The sequence below is a fragment of the Herpailurus yagouaroundi genome, unplaced genomic scaffold, assembly GCF_014898765.1.
Source record: "Herpailurus yagouaroundi ecotype Mexico unplaced genomic scaffold, PumYag 198, whole genome shotgun sequence".
NCBI classification, from domain to species: Eukaryota; Metazoa; Chordata; class Mammalia; order Carnivora; family Felidae; genus Herpailurus; species Herpailurus yagouaroundi.
The window spans coordinates 10,101,801-10,114,632 of record NW_024412429.1 but is presented as its reverse complement, the minus strand read 5'-3'; the positions used below and the strand labels follow the sequence as shown (position 1 = coordinate 10,114,632).

Sequence of the window (12,832 nt, the reverse complement as noted above, 5' to 3'; positions counted from 1 at the left end):
CCCCTCTCACTTACATCCTGGAGGGAAGAGAAAGGAATGCCAAGTGGATGATCTCATGATATTTCTGTGCCCTTGATAATCCATCCATGAGGAACTTACAGCTAACAGTTTTAGTTTGTTGAGAGATTTTGTTCTCTGTGAAATAATATTGAACAAATCTGGTTTTTTTCCTGGATGCCAAACTGGTATACTCACGTACTCGGTGAAAGCCTAAGTCAGGTTCATTGAAAATGTAGAATCGGAAATCCCCCTCCCCCCGACCTTCGTTCCAGTTTTCTGGAACCTGGTAGGAAAATCCTAACAAGCACAAAATAATACCTGAAGTCAGAGTTTGAAAATAAACCAGCGACCTCAGAAAATTTTTCAGGAGGAGTAAGCATTAATTAATTCGTTAATTAATTTCAGGCAAGGAGTAGGTTTTTAACTCTTGGTATAATTCACTTTCTCACGTGGAGAATTCAATATAGCCCAGCTTCATGCGGACTCACTGGGTCTCTTCTGCCAGGAGGTGAGTCATCTTCTTTCCAAGGGATGAGACTTTGTTTCTTCATAGTCTTATTAGCTTCTATACCATTTAATCTCTACTGAGATTTGAAAATTTTGAAGTATTTTAATATATAGGAAGTGTCCTGATCCATCGTGCTGTTTGGGTGACTCTTTCTGAGGTAGTGAGTTTTTGCGGTATGGATCCGGAATGCTCTTCTCTCTAAAGAAAGTTGTGCTTATTTGTACTGGTCATCTCTAAAGGAAAGGCCAGCCTGTAGTTTTTAAGTTTATTTTCAAACGTACATACAGTAAATTAACTCCTTTTGGTGTATAGTTTTAGGAGTTTTGGGACACCTGGGTGACTAGTCGGTTAAGCATCCTACTCTTGGTTTTGGCTCAGGTCATGATCTCACGGTTCATGAGTTCGAGCCCCACATCAGGTTCTGTGCTGTCCATGTGGAGCTTGCTTGGGATTCTCTCTCTCTCTCTCTCTCTGCCCCTCCCCTGCTCTCTCTCTTTCTCTCTTTCAAAATAAATAAACTTAAAACCAAAAAGTATTAAAAAAAAAAAAGTTTTGACAAGCACTATGGTCTTATAACCACCACTACATTCAAGGTACAGGAAGTCCCCCCACCTCCCCAAATTCCCTTGGGCTTGCCCCTTTATCTTCATCCCCTCTCCCCAGTTCTAACCCATGGCAACACTGGTGTGTTCTTTGTCTCTATAGTTTTGCCTTTTCCAGAATATCATTATAAATGGAAGCATATAGGCCTGAGAAAGCAAGAAAAATCTCATACGACCCAACCTTACTCCTAAAGGAGTTAGAAAAAGAAGAACAAACGAAGTCTAAAACCAGTAGAAAAAAGGAAATAATGCAGAGCAGAAATAAATGAAATAGAAACTAAAAGAACAGTGGAACAGATCAATGAAACTGGGCGGGGGGGGGGGGCTTAAAAAAATTGGTTGCATACAGTGTGTACTCTTTCAATTATGGCTTCTTTCTCTTGGCGTTTGGCGTTGTGCATTTGAGATACACGCAAGATGTGTGCATCAGTTTCTTTTTATTGCTACTTCCATAGTTTGTTTCTCCATTCACTCGTGAAAGGTATTTGGGTTTTCAGTTTGGGGCATTTATAATAAAGTTGCTGAAAACATTTACATGCAAGTTTTTGTATTAAGCGTAAGTTGTCATTTCTCTTGGGTGAATACCTGAGAGTGGAATGACGGGGGCATTTGGCAGGCATATGTTTCATGTTTAAGAAATTGCCAAACTGGGGTATGTGGGCGGCTCAGTAGGTTAGGCGTTCGACTCTTGATTTCGGCTCAGGTCACCATCTCGCAGTTGTGAGATCGAGCCCCGCATTGGGCTCTGCACTGAGCATGGAGCCTGCTTGGGATTCTCTCTCTCTGCCCCTCCCCCCTCAAAAATAAAGAAATAAGCATTAAAAAAAAGAAAGAAAGAAAGAAATTGCCAAACTGTTTTCCAAAGTGGCTGTACCGTTTCGGAATCCCCACCAGCAGTGGATGAGGGTGTCAGGAGCCCCACATCCTTGCTTGCGCTTTTGGTAACGTCAGTTTTTCTTTATTTTAACCATCTATTAGGTATGTAGTGGTACTTCATCATGGTTTTAATTTGCATTTCCCTTATAACTACTGTTGAGCATCTTTTCATGTGCTCATTTCCCTTCCATATATTTTCTTTGGTGAAATGTCTGTTTGAATCTTTTGCCCATTTCTTATTAGGTTGTTTTTTTCATTACCGAATTTTGAGAGTTCTTTACATTCTGGAAATAATATAATCTGCAAATAATTTGTCCCGGGTGTGGCTTATCTTTCTCTTAACAGTGTTTTTCGCCTAACAAAAAGCTTTTAATTTTAATGAAGTTCAGAGTACCAATTGTCTCTTTTATGGATTGTGCTTTAGGTATCATGGTGAAAACCTGTATGCCTAATCCAAGTTCACGCTGTTTTCTTCAGAAGCTTGTGTAGTTTCAGGTGCATTTTGAGTTAGTGTTTGTGTAAGATGCGAGGTATAATAAAGTAGAAGTTTATGTTATGCATCTGGATATCCAGTGATTCTGGCACTACCTGTTGGAAAGGCTGTCCTTTCTCTGTTTATTTCCTTTGCATTTTGTCAAAAATCAATTGAGCATATTTGGTGGGGTTTTTTTAATGTTTTTTTTAATGTTTATTTACTTTTGAGAGAGAGACAGAGACAGAGCATGAGCCGGGGTGGGGCAGAGAGAGAGAGGGGAAGACACAGAATCCGAAGCAGGCTCCGGGACCTGAGCTGTCAGCACAGAGCCCCACGCGGGGCTCGAACTCACGAACCGTGAGATCATGACCTGAGCCGAAGTCAAACGCTTAACTGACGGAGCCACCCACGTGCCCCAATTTGGTTTTGTTTCTGGGCCGTATTCTCTTCTGTTTTGTGTCCATCCTTTTGCCAATACCACAGTATCTTGATTCATGTAGCTCTATAGTAAATCTTTAAATCAGGTAGTATAAATCCTCCAACTTGGTTCTTTTTCAAAATAATTTCAGGCTGTTTTTCTTTTGCCTTTCCAAATAATTTAAGAGTCCATTTGTAGATATTTGTAAAAAAATCATGCTGGGACTTTGGTATATATACAGTTCGTAATTGTTATATCTTCCTAATGAGCTTTTTTTTCTCTAGTGAGATTTCCTGTGTTAAAATCTGTTTTGTCTGATGTTAACATAGTCACCCCAGTTCTCTTACAGTTACTGTTTGCATGGCATATCTTTTCTCATCTTTTACTTTGAATCTGTTAGTGTCTTTGAATCTGTATCTCTTGTTGACAGCATCATTGGAGCTTGCTTTTTTATCAAGTCTCACAACCCCTGCGTTTTGATTAGAGTTTTCACACCGTTTATATTGAATAATTATTGACCCAGTTAGATTTATGTTTGCCATTTTGATATTTGTCTTCCATGTGTCTTCTTTGTTCCTCCTTTAGTGCCTTTCTTTTGCGTTAAATATTTTCCAATATGCTGTTTTAATTTCTCTCACTTTTCCACTAAATTTTAAAAATTATGTTCTTAGTGGTTACCTCGGAGGATACTACGTGCATCTTTTTTTTTAAACTTTTTTTTAATGTTTAGTTTTGAGAGAAAGAGACAGAGTGCGAGTGGGGGAGGGGCAGAAAGAGAGGGAGACCCAGAATCCTAAGCAGGCTCCAGGCTCTGAGCTGTCAGCACACAGCCCAACACGGAGCTCGTACCCACGAACCATGAGATCATAACCTGAGCCGAAGTCGGGCGCTCAACTGACTGAGCCACCCAGGTGCCCCTGTGTACATCTTTTTTGTAATGTTACAATGCACTTCAGATTAATACTCAATTCTAATAAAATTGATAGAAACTCTTCTCCATTATAGCTCTGATTCCCTCTTTTTATGCTACTGTCATCATATATATCATAAATCCAGCAATATTGTATGATAATTATTGCTTTCTACAATCTTATGTCTTCTAAAGAAGAGAAGAAATTAGAAAAGAATACATATTTTATGTTAGCGCACATATTCCTGGTGCTCTTCATTTCTCCCTGTGAATTTAGGTAATTTCCTTTTAGCCTGATGTAGTATTTTTTTTTAACTTGAAGGGCTTCTTCTCGTATTTCTTTAATACAGCTCTGCTATCAGTTAATTCTCTCATTTTTGTTCATCTGAGAATGTCTTCATTTTGCCTTTATTTTTGAAGGATAAGTGTGCTGGTTATAGAATTCACAGCTGACTGTTTTCCTTCAGCATGATGAATATGTCTTTCCGTTGCTTCTGACCTCCTTTGTGTCAGATGACAAATCAGTCAGTTCTTTTGATTACACACACACACACACACACACACACACACACACACACACACACGAGCACATTCCACTATACAAAATGAGTCATTTTTCACTTGCTGCTGTCAGGGTTTGTTTCTGTCTTTCGACAGTTTGATTCTGCTGTATCTTGGTGTGGATTCATCCTCATATTTATCCTATCCAGGTTTGTTGAGCGTCTTGGAAATGCAGATTAAAATTTTCCATCAAATTTGGGAAACTTTCCCTTTTATTTCTTCACATATTTTTTTTCTTCTTCTCCTTTGTGGACTCCCACTGCAAGTATGTTCACGTGTTTTGTTTTCTGAAGCATGGTTCATCCATTTTTTTCTCTCTGTTCTTCAGATTAGATAACTTTTTTTTTTTACTACTTATAAATTTTTTTTAATATGAAATTTACTGTCAAATTGGTTTCCATACAATACCCAGGGCTCATCCAACAGGTGCCCTCCTCAGTGCCCATCACCCACACCCCCCCTCCCTCCCACCCCCCATCAACCCTCAGTTTATTTTCAGTTTTTAAGAGTCTCTTATGGTTTGGCTCCCTCCCTCTCTTTTTTTTTTTCTTCCCCTCCCCCATGGTCTTCTGTTAAGTTTCTCAGGATCCACATAAGAGTGAAAACATATGGTGTCTGTCTTTCTCTGTATGACATATTTCACTTAGCATAACACTCTCCAGTTCCATCCACATTGCTACAAAAGGCCATATTTCATTCTTTCTCATTGCCAAGTAGTATTCCATTGCATATATAAACCACTATCTTCAGATTCACTGATTCCTTCTTCCGCCGTCTTGAATCTGCATTTGAGCCTCTACAGTGAATTTTTAATTTCAGTTACTGTATTTTCAGCTCTAAACATTTCATTCTATTTATTTGTAAGTTCTTTTTCTAGAGAATTTTTATTGTTTGATTCCGTGTCCTATTTCTCTGCATTTTTAAACATGACTTTAGCTCTTTGAATGTATTTCTGGAAGCTGCTTTGCCTGCTAAATTCAACATCCAGGGACACTTTAGAGATGGTTTCTGTTGACTACTTTTTTGTCGGTATGGGTTATACCTTGCTTTTTCTCTGCATATCTCTTAATTTTTTGTCAAAAACTGAAAATTTTAGACTATTTTAGCAATTCTCAATTCTGATTTTTCATCTCTGAAGGTTGTTGTTTCTACTTTATGTTTATTTGATTGTTTGGGAAGTAATTTGCTTAGGCCAAGTCTCTGAATTGTCTCTCCCCTAAAGTTCAGTTATTTTTATTTTTTCTTTTAAGTTTGGCTCCCTGGGGCTCACCCTTGTGTCTGTGTAGATTAGCAGTGAGCCTGCCTCAAGCCAGTACGGCTTCTGTCCTCTGCTGATGGATCTTTGGGTAGGGGAGTGCATTCAAAGATCAGGTAATTTTCAAGTTAGCCACCCTGGCTTTTACTTTTTTGCGGACCTTTTGTGTCTCCTTTACAAGTGTGTGCAGCCTCAGAATTGGCCAGGAATGTGTGGCTGACTCCGATTCCATCTGGTCTCCACTGTTTCTGCACACAGCCTCAGTCCAGAAAATGCTTGGCTGGACCACGCAACCTTGGCTAGTGGGGTCATCGGCCCTCTCTGTTCCCCAGCCTCTGGATTGTCACTGCCACCACCACTGAGTATGAGCACGTCCCCCTGCTCCAGGTCAAGTGAGCCTTTTTCCTCGCCAGGGAACCTGCAGTGGCCAGCCTTCACATTCACAGTCTGCTCTACACTGTCAGAACCTCCATGTCAACCAGGGAGAGGGTGGGGAGGTACAGGGGCCACAGGGGAGATGAGAGCATTCCCACACCAGACAGAACGCCACAGATTTCCATAAAGTTCAGCAGTTTTGCAAGTATAAACACTTCTCACATGGCTGTTTGCCTTTGGTTGATTTCCAGAACACTTATTTTTGGTTCTGGGTTCTGTCCAGCTTTATAATTGTTTGGGGGGGATGGGAATAGCTGATTGCCTCACTCAACTGTAGCTGGTATTTTCATCTCCAGGAGCCTTTTAACGAACAGAGATTTTGATTGGTAGACTTAAAACATTTTCAGTGTTCACTTGATGTTTGGTATGTCAGGCTTGTTAGGCTGATTTCCTGCTTTTAAAACAGAAACATCACTCATTTGGCTATGTTTTAGAATGGTCATAAGTTCTGGGATAGTAGCTTTACTGCATCCGTGGAAAAATTGCTTTTTCTATTTTTGGTTTAAGTACGTTAAAAAACAATGAAATAAAGAGCTACGGTCTTGAGCTACTTTTCATAAATACTAAATTTGAGGTTATATTGCATTTGGACACATTTTTATAGATATAAAAATTTTACACACTTTGTAAGGATTACTTATTAAATTCCATTCTTTCACGCCTTTCTGCCTACAGACTTCATATGGCCACGCAGGACTGGCATAGTCTTAGTTTATCAGAAAGAGGAAGTTTTTCATACTTAGATAAGATTTGCTTCTAAATTTGTTGAATACTCAGGGATCCTTGAAGAAAATAGTACTTTGTAGCTGTGATTTTTCTTGTCACAGCTACAAAATTTGTTAATCTGTTAAATCAGAATCTCATCCTTAAAAACTAAAAAGCCTGTTGTATCTCTTTCCTGTAGCTCTTTGAGCATCCGCTGTGTTACAGCTTGTTTTTAGGTTAGTGTTTTTAGTTTAGTGAAAGATCACTTGTACTAAATAACTTTCTACCAAAGACCCAGTAGATACAAACGGCTTTCATTTGTGCTGACAGTAATCCGCTTTAGACAGGGGTGTATATCACTCTTGTCCACCTTGCAGGTCGCTTTGAAGAAGAATTTATCAAGATGCGCATGGAGAGACTTCAGGCATGGGTGACCAGGATGTGTCGTCACCCAGTCATCTCAGAAAGTGAGGTTTTCCAGCAGTTTCTAAATTTCCGAGATGAAAAGGTAGGACCTTTTGTTATGACAGTCATCGATCATATTGAGAATTGTCACATTCATACCAATTTTATGTCTGAAAGTTAAAATTATGTTGACTCGCTATTTCTCATTTCCTCCAAAGACAATGAGGGGACAGAAACCTAAATCCTAAGCATGGGAAATTAGTCATGAGAATGTGGAAGAACCGCTTGCTAGACTGGTTTTCCATCAGCTGGGAATGGATTGGACCAGAGTGGGCAGGAGGTGAAGGATATGATGGGACGAGGAATGAAAAGTTTTCCCGGATGCTTTTAGAAATAGGATAGGCCCCAAACTATGCAGGATATTATTAGTGTGAAGTGAGGGAAACAGAGTGAATGATTTCTTAAGATCACATTTTGACCTTGCAGTGTAATAACGTTATGAAACAAAAAGTAGATTCAGCATTGGACCAGCCTTCTCCAAGCCAAGGCGTTTTTCCAGAACGGTAGTCACAAGTCCAGACTAAATGCTGGTCTCCCTTTGTCCTGGAGATAGTCATTCTGCCAATGGCCATGTATTCTTTGTGGAAGGTCAAGAAACCATTGGCTGTTTAACATCTCATTATTGTCTGCTTTGGAGATGGTTCTCTCTCTCCATAAACTTTTGCTCTAAATCGTACCTTTTTGTTCTGAAAGATGTTTTCTCCATGTTTCTCTTACAACAAAGATGACATATCTTAGAAAGCAATGTAAAGAATAAAAGCATAAGTTTTTATAGGAGATAGGAAATATATTACAGTCCTAGAAAAAAAGTCATGAAATTATTTTCGTGTTTTATTAAATTAAATACCGGAATATTGTGTACTTTGTTGGAACTTTCAGGCAGAGATTTACTTGCTAAACTGCTTTGTAGTACTTTTCCCTTGTTAACATGAACACATTTATAATAAGTGTAAATAATCAGGCTCTGTGTATGTTTACAGACCTACGCATACACTTAATATTGTGCAATTATTTGGGCCTTATTTTCAGTTACTGCTTATTTCTAGAATTGGCAGGCTTATTTGAGTGTGTGGCATGTAACCAGGCCAGGAACTAGAAAACACTGAGGTGCTTCAGCAATTTTTGGTCAAGATTGTAGGTCTAGACTTGCACCTGCTTGTGTCCATCAGTTCTGTTACTGTGGAGACACAAAAACTGCATGGAATCCCTTCCCAACTTTCTTGCCTTGCTGGTACCCACAAGGCTCAAACAGAAGTCCTGATTTTCCAAAGATTTGATTTAGAAAGCGCTTCTAAAGGTTGTGTTCAATACAGAATATTATTATTTAAAAAAAAAGAAACCTGGACACTGGGGCTTTAGGATTTGATATAATAGGAAGAAGAAAGAAGCTGGGAGTCAGGACACCTGAGCTCTAGTCTGGGCTCTGCTGCAGGCTCCCTCTGCGATCTTGGCCTCGGCATTTGATCTCTTTGGGTCACAGTTTCTTCACCTGCTAAATGAGGGTGTAAAACTAGATACTCACTGAAAGCTGTGATTCTTTGGCCAGAAATAGCTCATGTAGATGGATGGACGTAGGTAATCCCAAAGACCCGAGGAGAAATTATTAGAAATAAGTGGTTAGAAGATAGCTGGATGCAAGACAGCACATATTTGCATACCAGCAATAAACACAAAATGAAAATCTAAAAAAAAACTATCACAGTAGCATCAAAAATATATCTAGGAATAAATACAAGAAAATGTACAAAAACTCTACATAAGAAGCTTTGATGTGGTGGTTCCTGGGTGGCTCAGTTGGTTAAGCATCCAACTCTTGATTTCAGCTCAGGTCATGATCTCACTGTGAGATTGAGCCCCATGTCGAGCTTGTGCTGACAGTGCAGAGCCTGCTTGGGATTCTGTCTCGCCCTCTCTCTCTGCCCGCCCCTGCTTGCATGCGTGCGCTCTCTCTCTCGCTCTCTCTCTCTCGCTCTCTCTCTCTCTCTCTCTCAAAATGAATAAACTTAAAAATAAAGCTATAAGGAGTGCCCGGATGACTCAGTCGGTTAAGCATCTGACTCCTGGTTTGGCTTAAGTCATGATCTCACAGTTAGTGAGATTGAGACCAACATCGGGCTCAGTGCTGACAGCTTGGGATTTCTCTCTCCTCTCTCTCTGCCCCTTCCCAGCTTGCTCACTCTCTCTCTGGCTCTCTCTCTCTCAAAAAATAAATAAGTAAACCTTAAAAAAAAAAAAAGCTGTGAAACATTTTTGAGAGAAATAAAAGAAAACCTAAGTGTTCCATGGAATTGGGGAACAGAAAAGATGCCACAGGTGGAAAATCAGAGCACCAAGAATAGCCTAGCCAAGGTACCCTTGAAAAAGAATGAAGTAGGAAGAGGGCTTTATTGGATATTAAGACCTGTTATAAAACTAAACTAACTTTAAAAGCATGGCATTGGCATAAGGCCAGACAAATAGATCAGTGGAACAGAATAGAAGGGACACGATGTGAGGCAGAGATGGTACAAAGTCCAGTGGGGATAGGACAGTCTTTCCAGTGAATGGTGCTGGGTCACTTGGGTGGCTTCATTGGGGAAAAATGAAATTTGGTCCCTACCGCACAACAGTCTACTATGGATTTTGTTAGGGTTGACATTGGTGTTGTGATTATGTATTTTGAAAATGTGGTCTTCTGTATTAAAGTCATATAATAGCCTTCTCTATATAAGGTATTTATAGGTGAGGGGCACCTGGGTGGCTCAGTTGGTTAAGCATCCAACTGCGGCTCAGGTCACGATCTCAAAGTTCATGGATTCAAGCCCTGCATCAGGCTCTGTGTTGACAGCTCAGAGCCCGGAGTCTGCTTCTGCTTCTGTGTGTGTGTCTCTCTCTCTCAAAAATAAATAAACATTTAAAAAAAAAAAAAGGTATTTATAGGTGAAATGATACCATATCTGGGACTTCCAATAAAATCAAGGAAAAAAATGCAGAATGGAGGAGAATAGAAAAAACAAGATTGGCAAATGTTGATATTTGTTTTGCAGTTGAGTCTGAGAGGGGAACTATTAGACTTTTCTGTGTACTTTTATATGTATTTGGAAGTTTCCATTGTATAGAGTTTTTAAAAAAATCATTTCCAGGTGGTTTGCAAGTCTAATGTGAAAAGCAACACATAAAGCTTCTAGAAGGTAACATAGGGGAATATCTTCATACCCCTAGTGGAGGGATGGATTTCTGAAATATGACACAAAAATGACTAATCACACAGGAAGAGGTTGATAAATTAGACTGCATTAAAATTAAGAACAGCTGTGTATCAAAAGAAGCCTTTAAAAGTGAAAAACAAGCTAAAGTTACGAACATTTAGAACCAACTAAAGGGCTGCCTTTTAGAATATAGGAAAACACATACAAATCCGTAAGAAAGATAATCAGCCCAGTTGTAGGGTTGACTTGGTAATGTACTTCACAAAAGACAGTATCTCAGTCATCAACGAATGTATGGGAAAGTACTTAATCTCATTAGTCATCACGGAAATGCAAATCAGAAGTACCGAGAATAGTACTACCCACTAGCCAGAAATGGCTGAATTAAAAACCTAGCGTCTTAGTGAGCTCATTCACACCTGCTGGTGGGTGTGCAAATGGGTAAGACCAGTTTGGAAAGTCACCCAGCGTTACCTACTAGGGCGAACATTTTCTGCCCGCATCGGGGCACATGTACATAACATCTTGCTCAACCACCGCCCTCCTGCCCGCAGGGCCTCGGGTGGCTACCCGTAGTAGAATGAACAAACTGGGGAGTGTTCAGGCAAGAATGGAACCAATGACCTGTGGCTCCACCAACAATGTGGCTGTAGCTCCTAAGCACGGGTTGAGCCAAAAAAGCCAGACACAAAGAATACATGGTAGGGTGGTCTTCACCAGCTCGGAAACCCAGCCAACCTACCCATGAGGGACTTGTGTCTAGAGGGTATAACTTGAAAGAAAAGTGAGGAACTGGTAACTATAAAAGAGGATAGTGGTTACCTTTGTGGGGGAGGGCAGGGGTCAGGACTGGGAAGGGACACGAGGGGCCTTCTGGAATGCCAGCTTGTTTCTCTTGGCCTTGGGGTAGGTTACACAGCTATTATCTTACACTTTGTGAGAATTGGTCGCACTGTATATTATGGCTTTAGGCGCTTTTCTGTGTGTGTGTGTGTGTAGATCTTTATAGATCTGTCTTACAAAAAAAATTTTTTTTTTAAAAATAGCTCATAATATTGGTTCCTATCTTATATTTTAGAAAAGGTTTCACCTTTTTTAAGAAAACATTTAACCTAAAACTTTGAGGTACTTGGTCAGGAATATAGGGTGTTTTCGTGTTCACTGTTATATTACTGTGCGTTGGGAAAGGATAGGGATTGAGTCCCCTCGCTCTGAAGGGACTTGGGCTCACAGGGACCGTTCTGCACATTGGCACGTGTTTCGTGTACAGAGATTACATCTGGAGTGTGCACACTCCCTCAGTGGAGAGGGCAATGGCATGGGAGCTGCTGTCGACAATTAGAAAGATAGTCAGTGAGCCAATCGCATTAGGGAGTTTTGAAAGACTGTGCTGTCCGCAGTAACATTATAATGTTCTTATTTGCAGGAATGGAAAACTGGGAAGAGGAAGGCTGAGAAAGACGAGCTGGTAGGAGTTATGATCTTTTCCACCATGGAACCAGAGGCCCCTGACTTGGACTTACTAGAAATGTAAGAGAGATCAGCCTTTCCTTCCTCCCAAACCTGTGTCCACCTCCTGTGCTCACAGGCTGGGGAGGCTGTGGTTGGATGATGGGGAGCACATCACTTGTGCAGGGAAGCGTTGTCTTTCTAGCCGTAGCATCAGATTGAAGTCTGCTTCCTTTTTACCTTGAAGTCCGTGATTTCATAATGGACATGGTGGTTTCTAGTTACCTCTAATAAAGCATGATAATTTCAACAATAGCCACATTATGGAAAGAGCCCAAATGTCCATCCACTGACGAATGGATAAAGAAGATGTGGTTTATATATACAATGGAATACTACTTGGCAATGAGAAAGAATGAAATCCTGACATTTGCAGCAACATGGATGGAACTGGAGGGTATTATGCTCAGTGAAATAAGTCAGAGAAAGACAGATACCATATGTTTTCATTCATATGTAGATCTTGAGAAACCTAACAGAAGACCATGGGAGAAGGGAAGGGGAAAAAAAAGAGTTCCAGAGAGGGAGGGAGGCAAACCATAAGAGACTCTTAAATACAGAGAACAAACTGAGGGTGGATGGCGGGAGAGGGGAAAGCAGGTGGTGGGCATTGAGGAGGGCACCTGTTGGGATGAGCACTGGGTGTTGTATGGAAGCCAGTTTGACAATAAATTGTATTAAAAATGAATAAAAATAAAAAATAGGTCTGATTAAAAAAAATAATAATAAAGCATGATAAAACAAAGTGGCACAGAACCAGCGCATGCCTACATGATATTCAACAAGGCAGAAATCTCTGAACATTGCCTCAAAGGAAGTAAATCTCTAACCTGCAGTTTTGTGCTATTTTTTCATCTGTTTTTTATTATTTAATTTTTTTTTTTTTTTTTTTATGAAGGCTTGGTCGAAAATCTGGAGTAGTTCC

General features: G+C 40.1%; 1 protein-coding gene across 2 annotated transcripts in view; it reads left to right on the top strand.

Moving 5' to 3' along the window:
* The window catches only part of SNX9 (sorting nexin 9), a 117,328-nt gene that overhangs the window by 85,939 nt on the left and 18,557 nt on the right, over positions 1-12,832 (top strand). For both annotated transcript variants that reach the window (XM_040448774.1, XM_040448775.1), the window contains exons 10-11: positions 7,123-7,253; positions 11,825-11,928. In XM_040448774.1, coding sequence (XP_040304708.1) covers positions 7,123-7,253; positions 11,825-11,928 — 235 coding nt within the window. The remainder of the gene's footprint in view (positions 1-7,122; positions 7,254-11,824; positions 11,929-12,832) is intronic.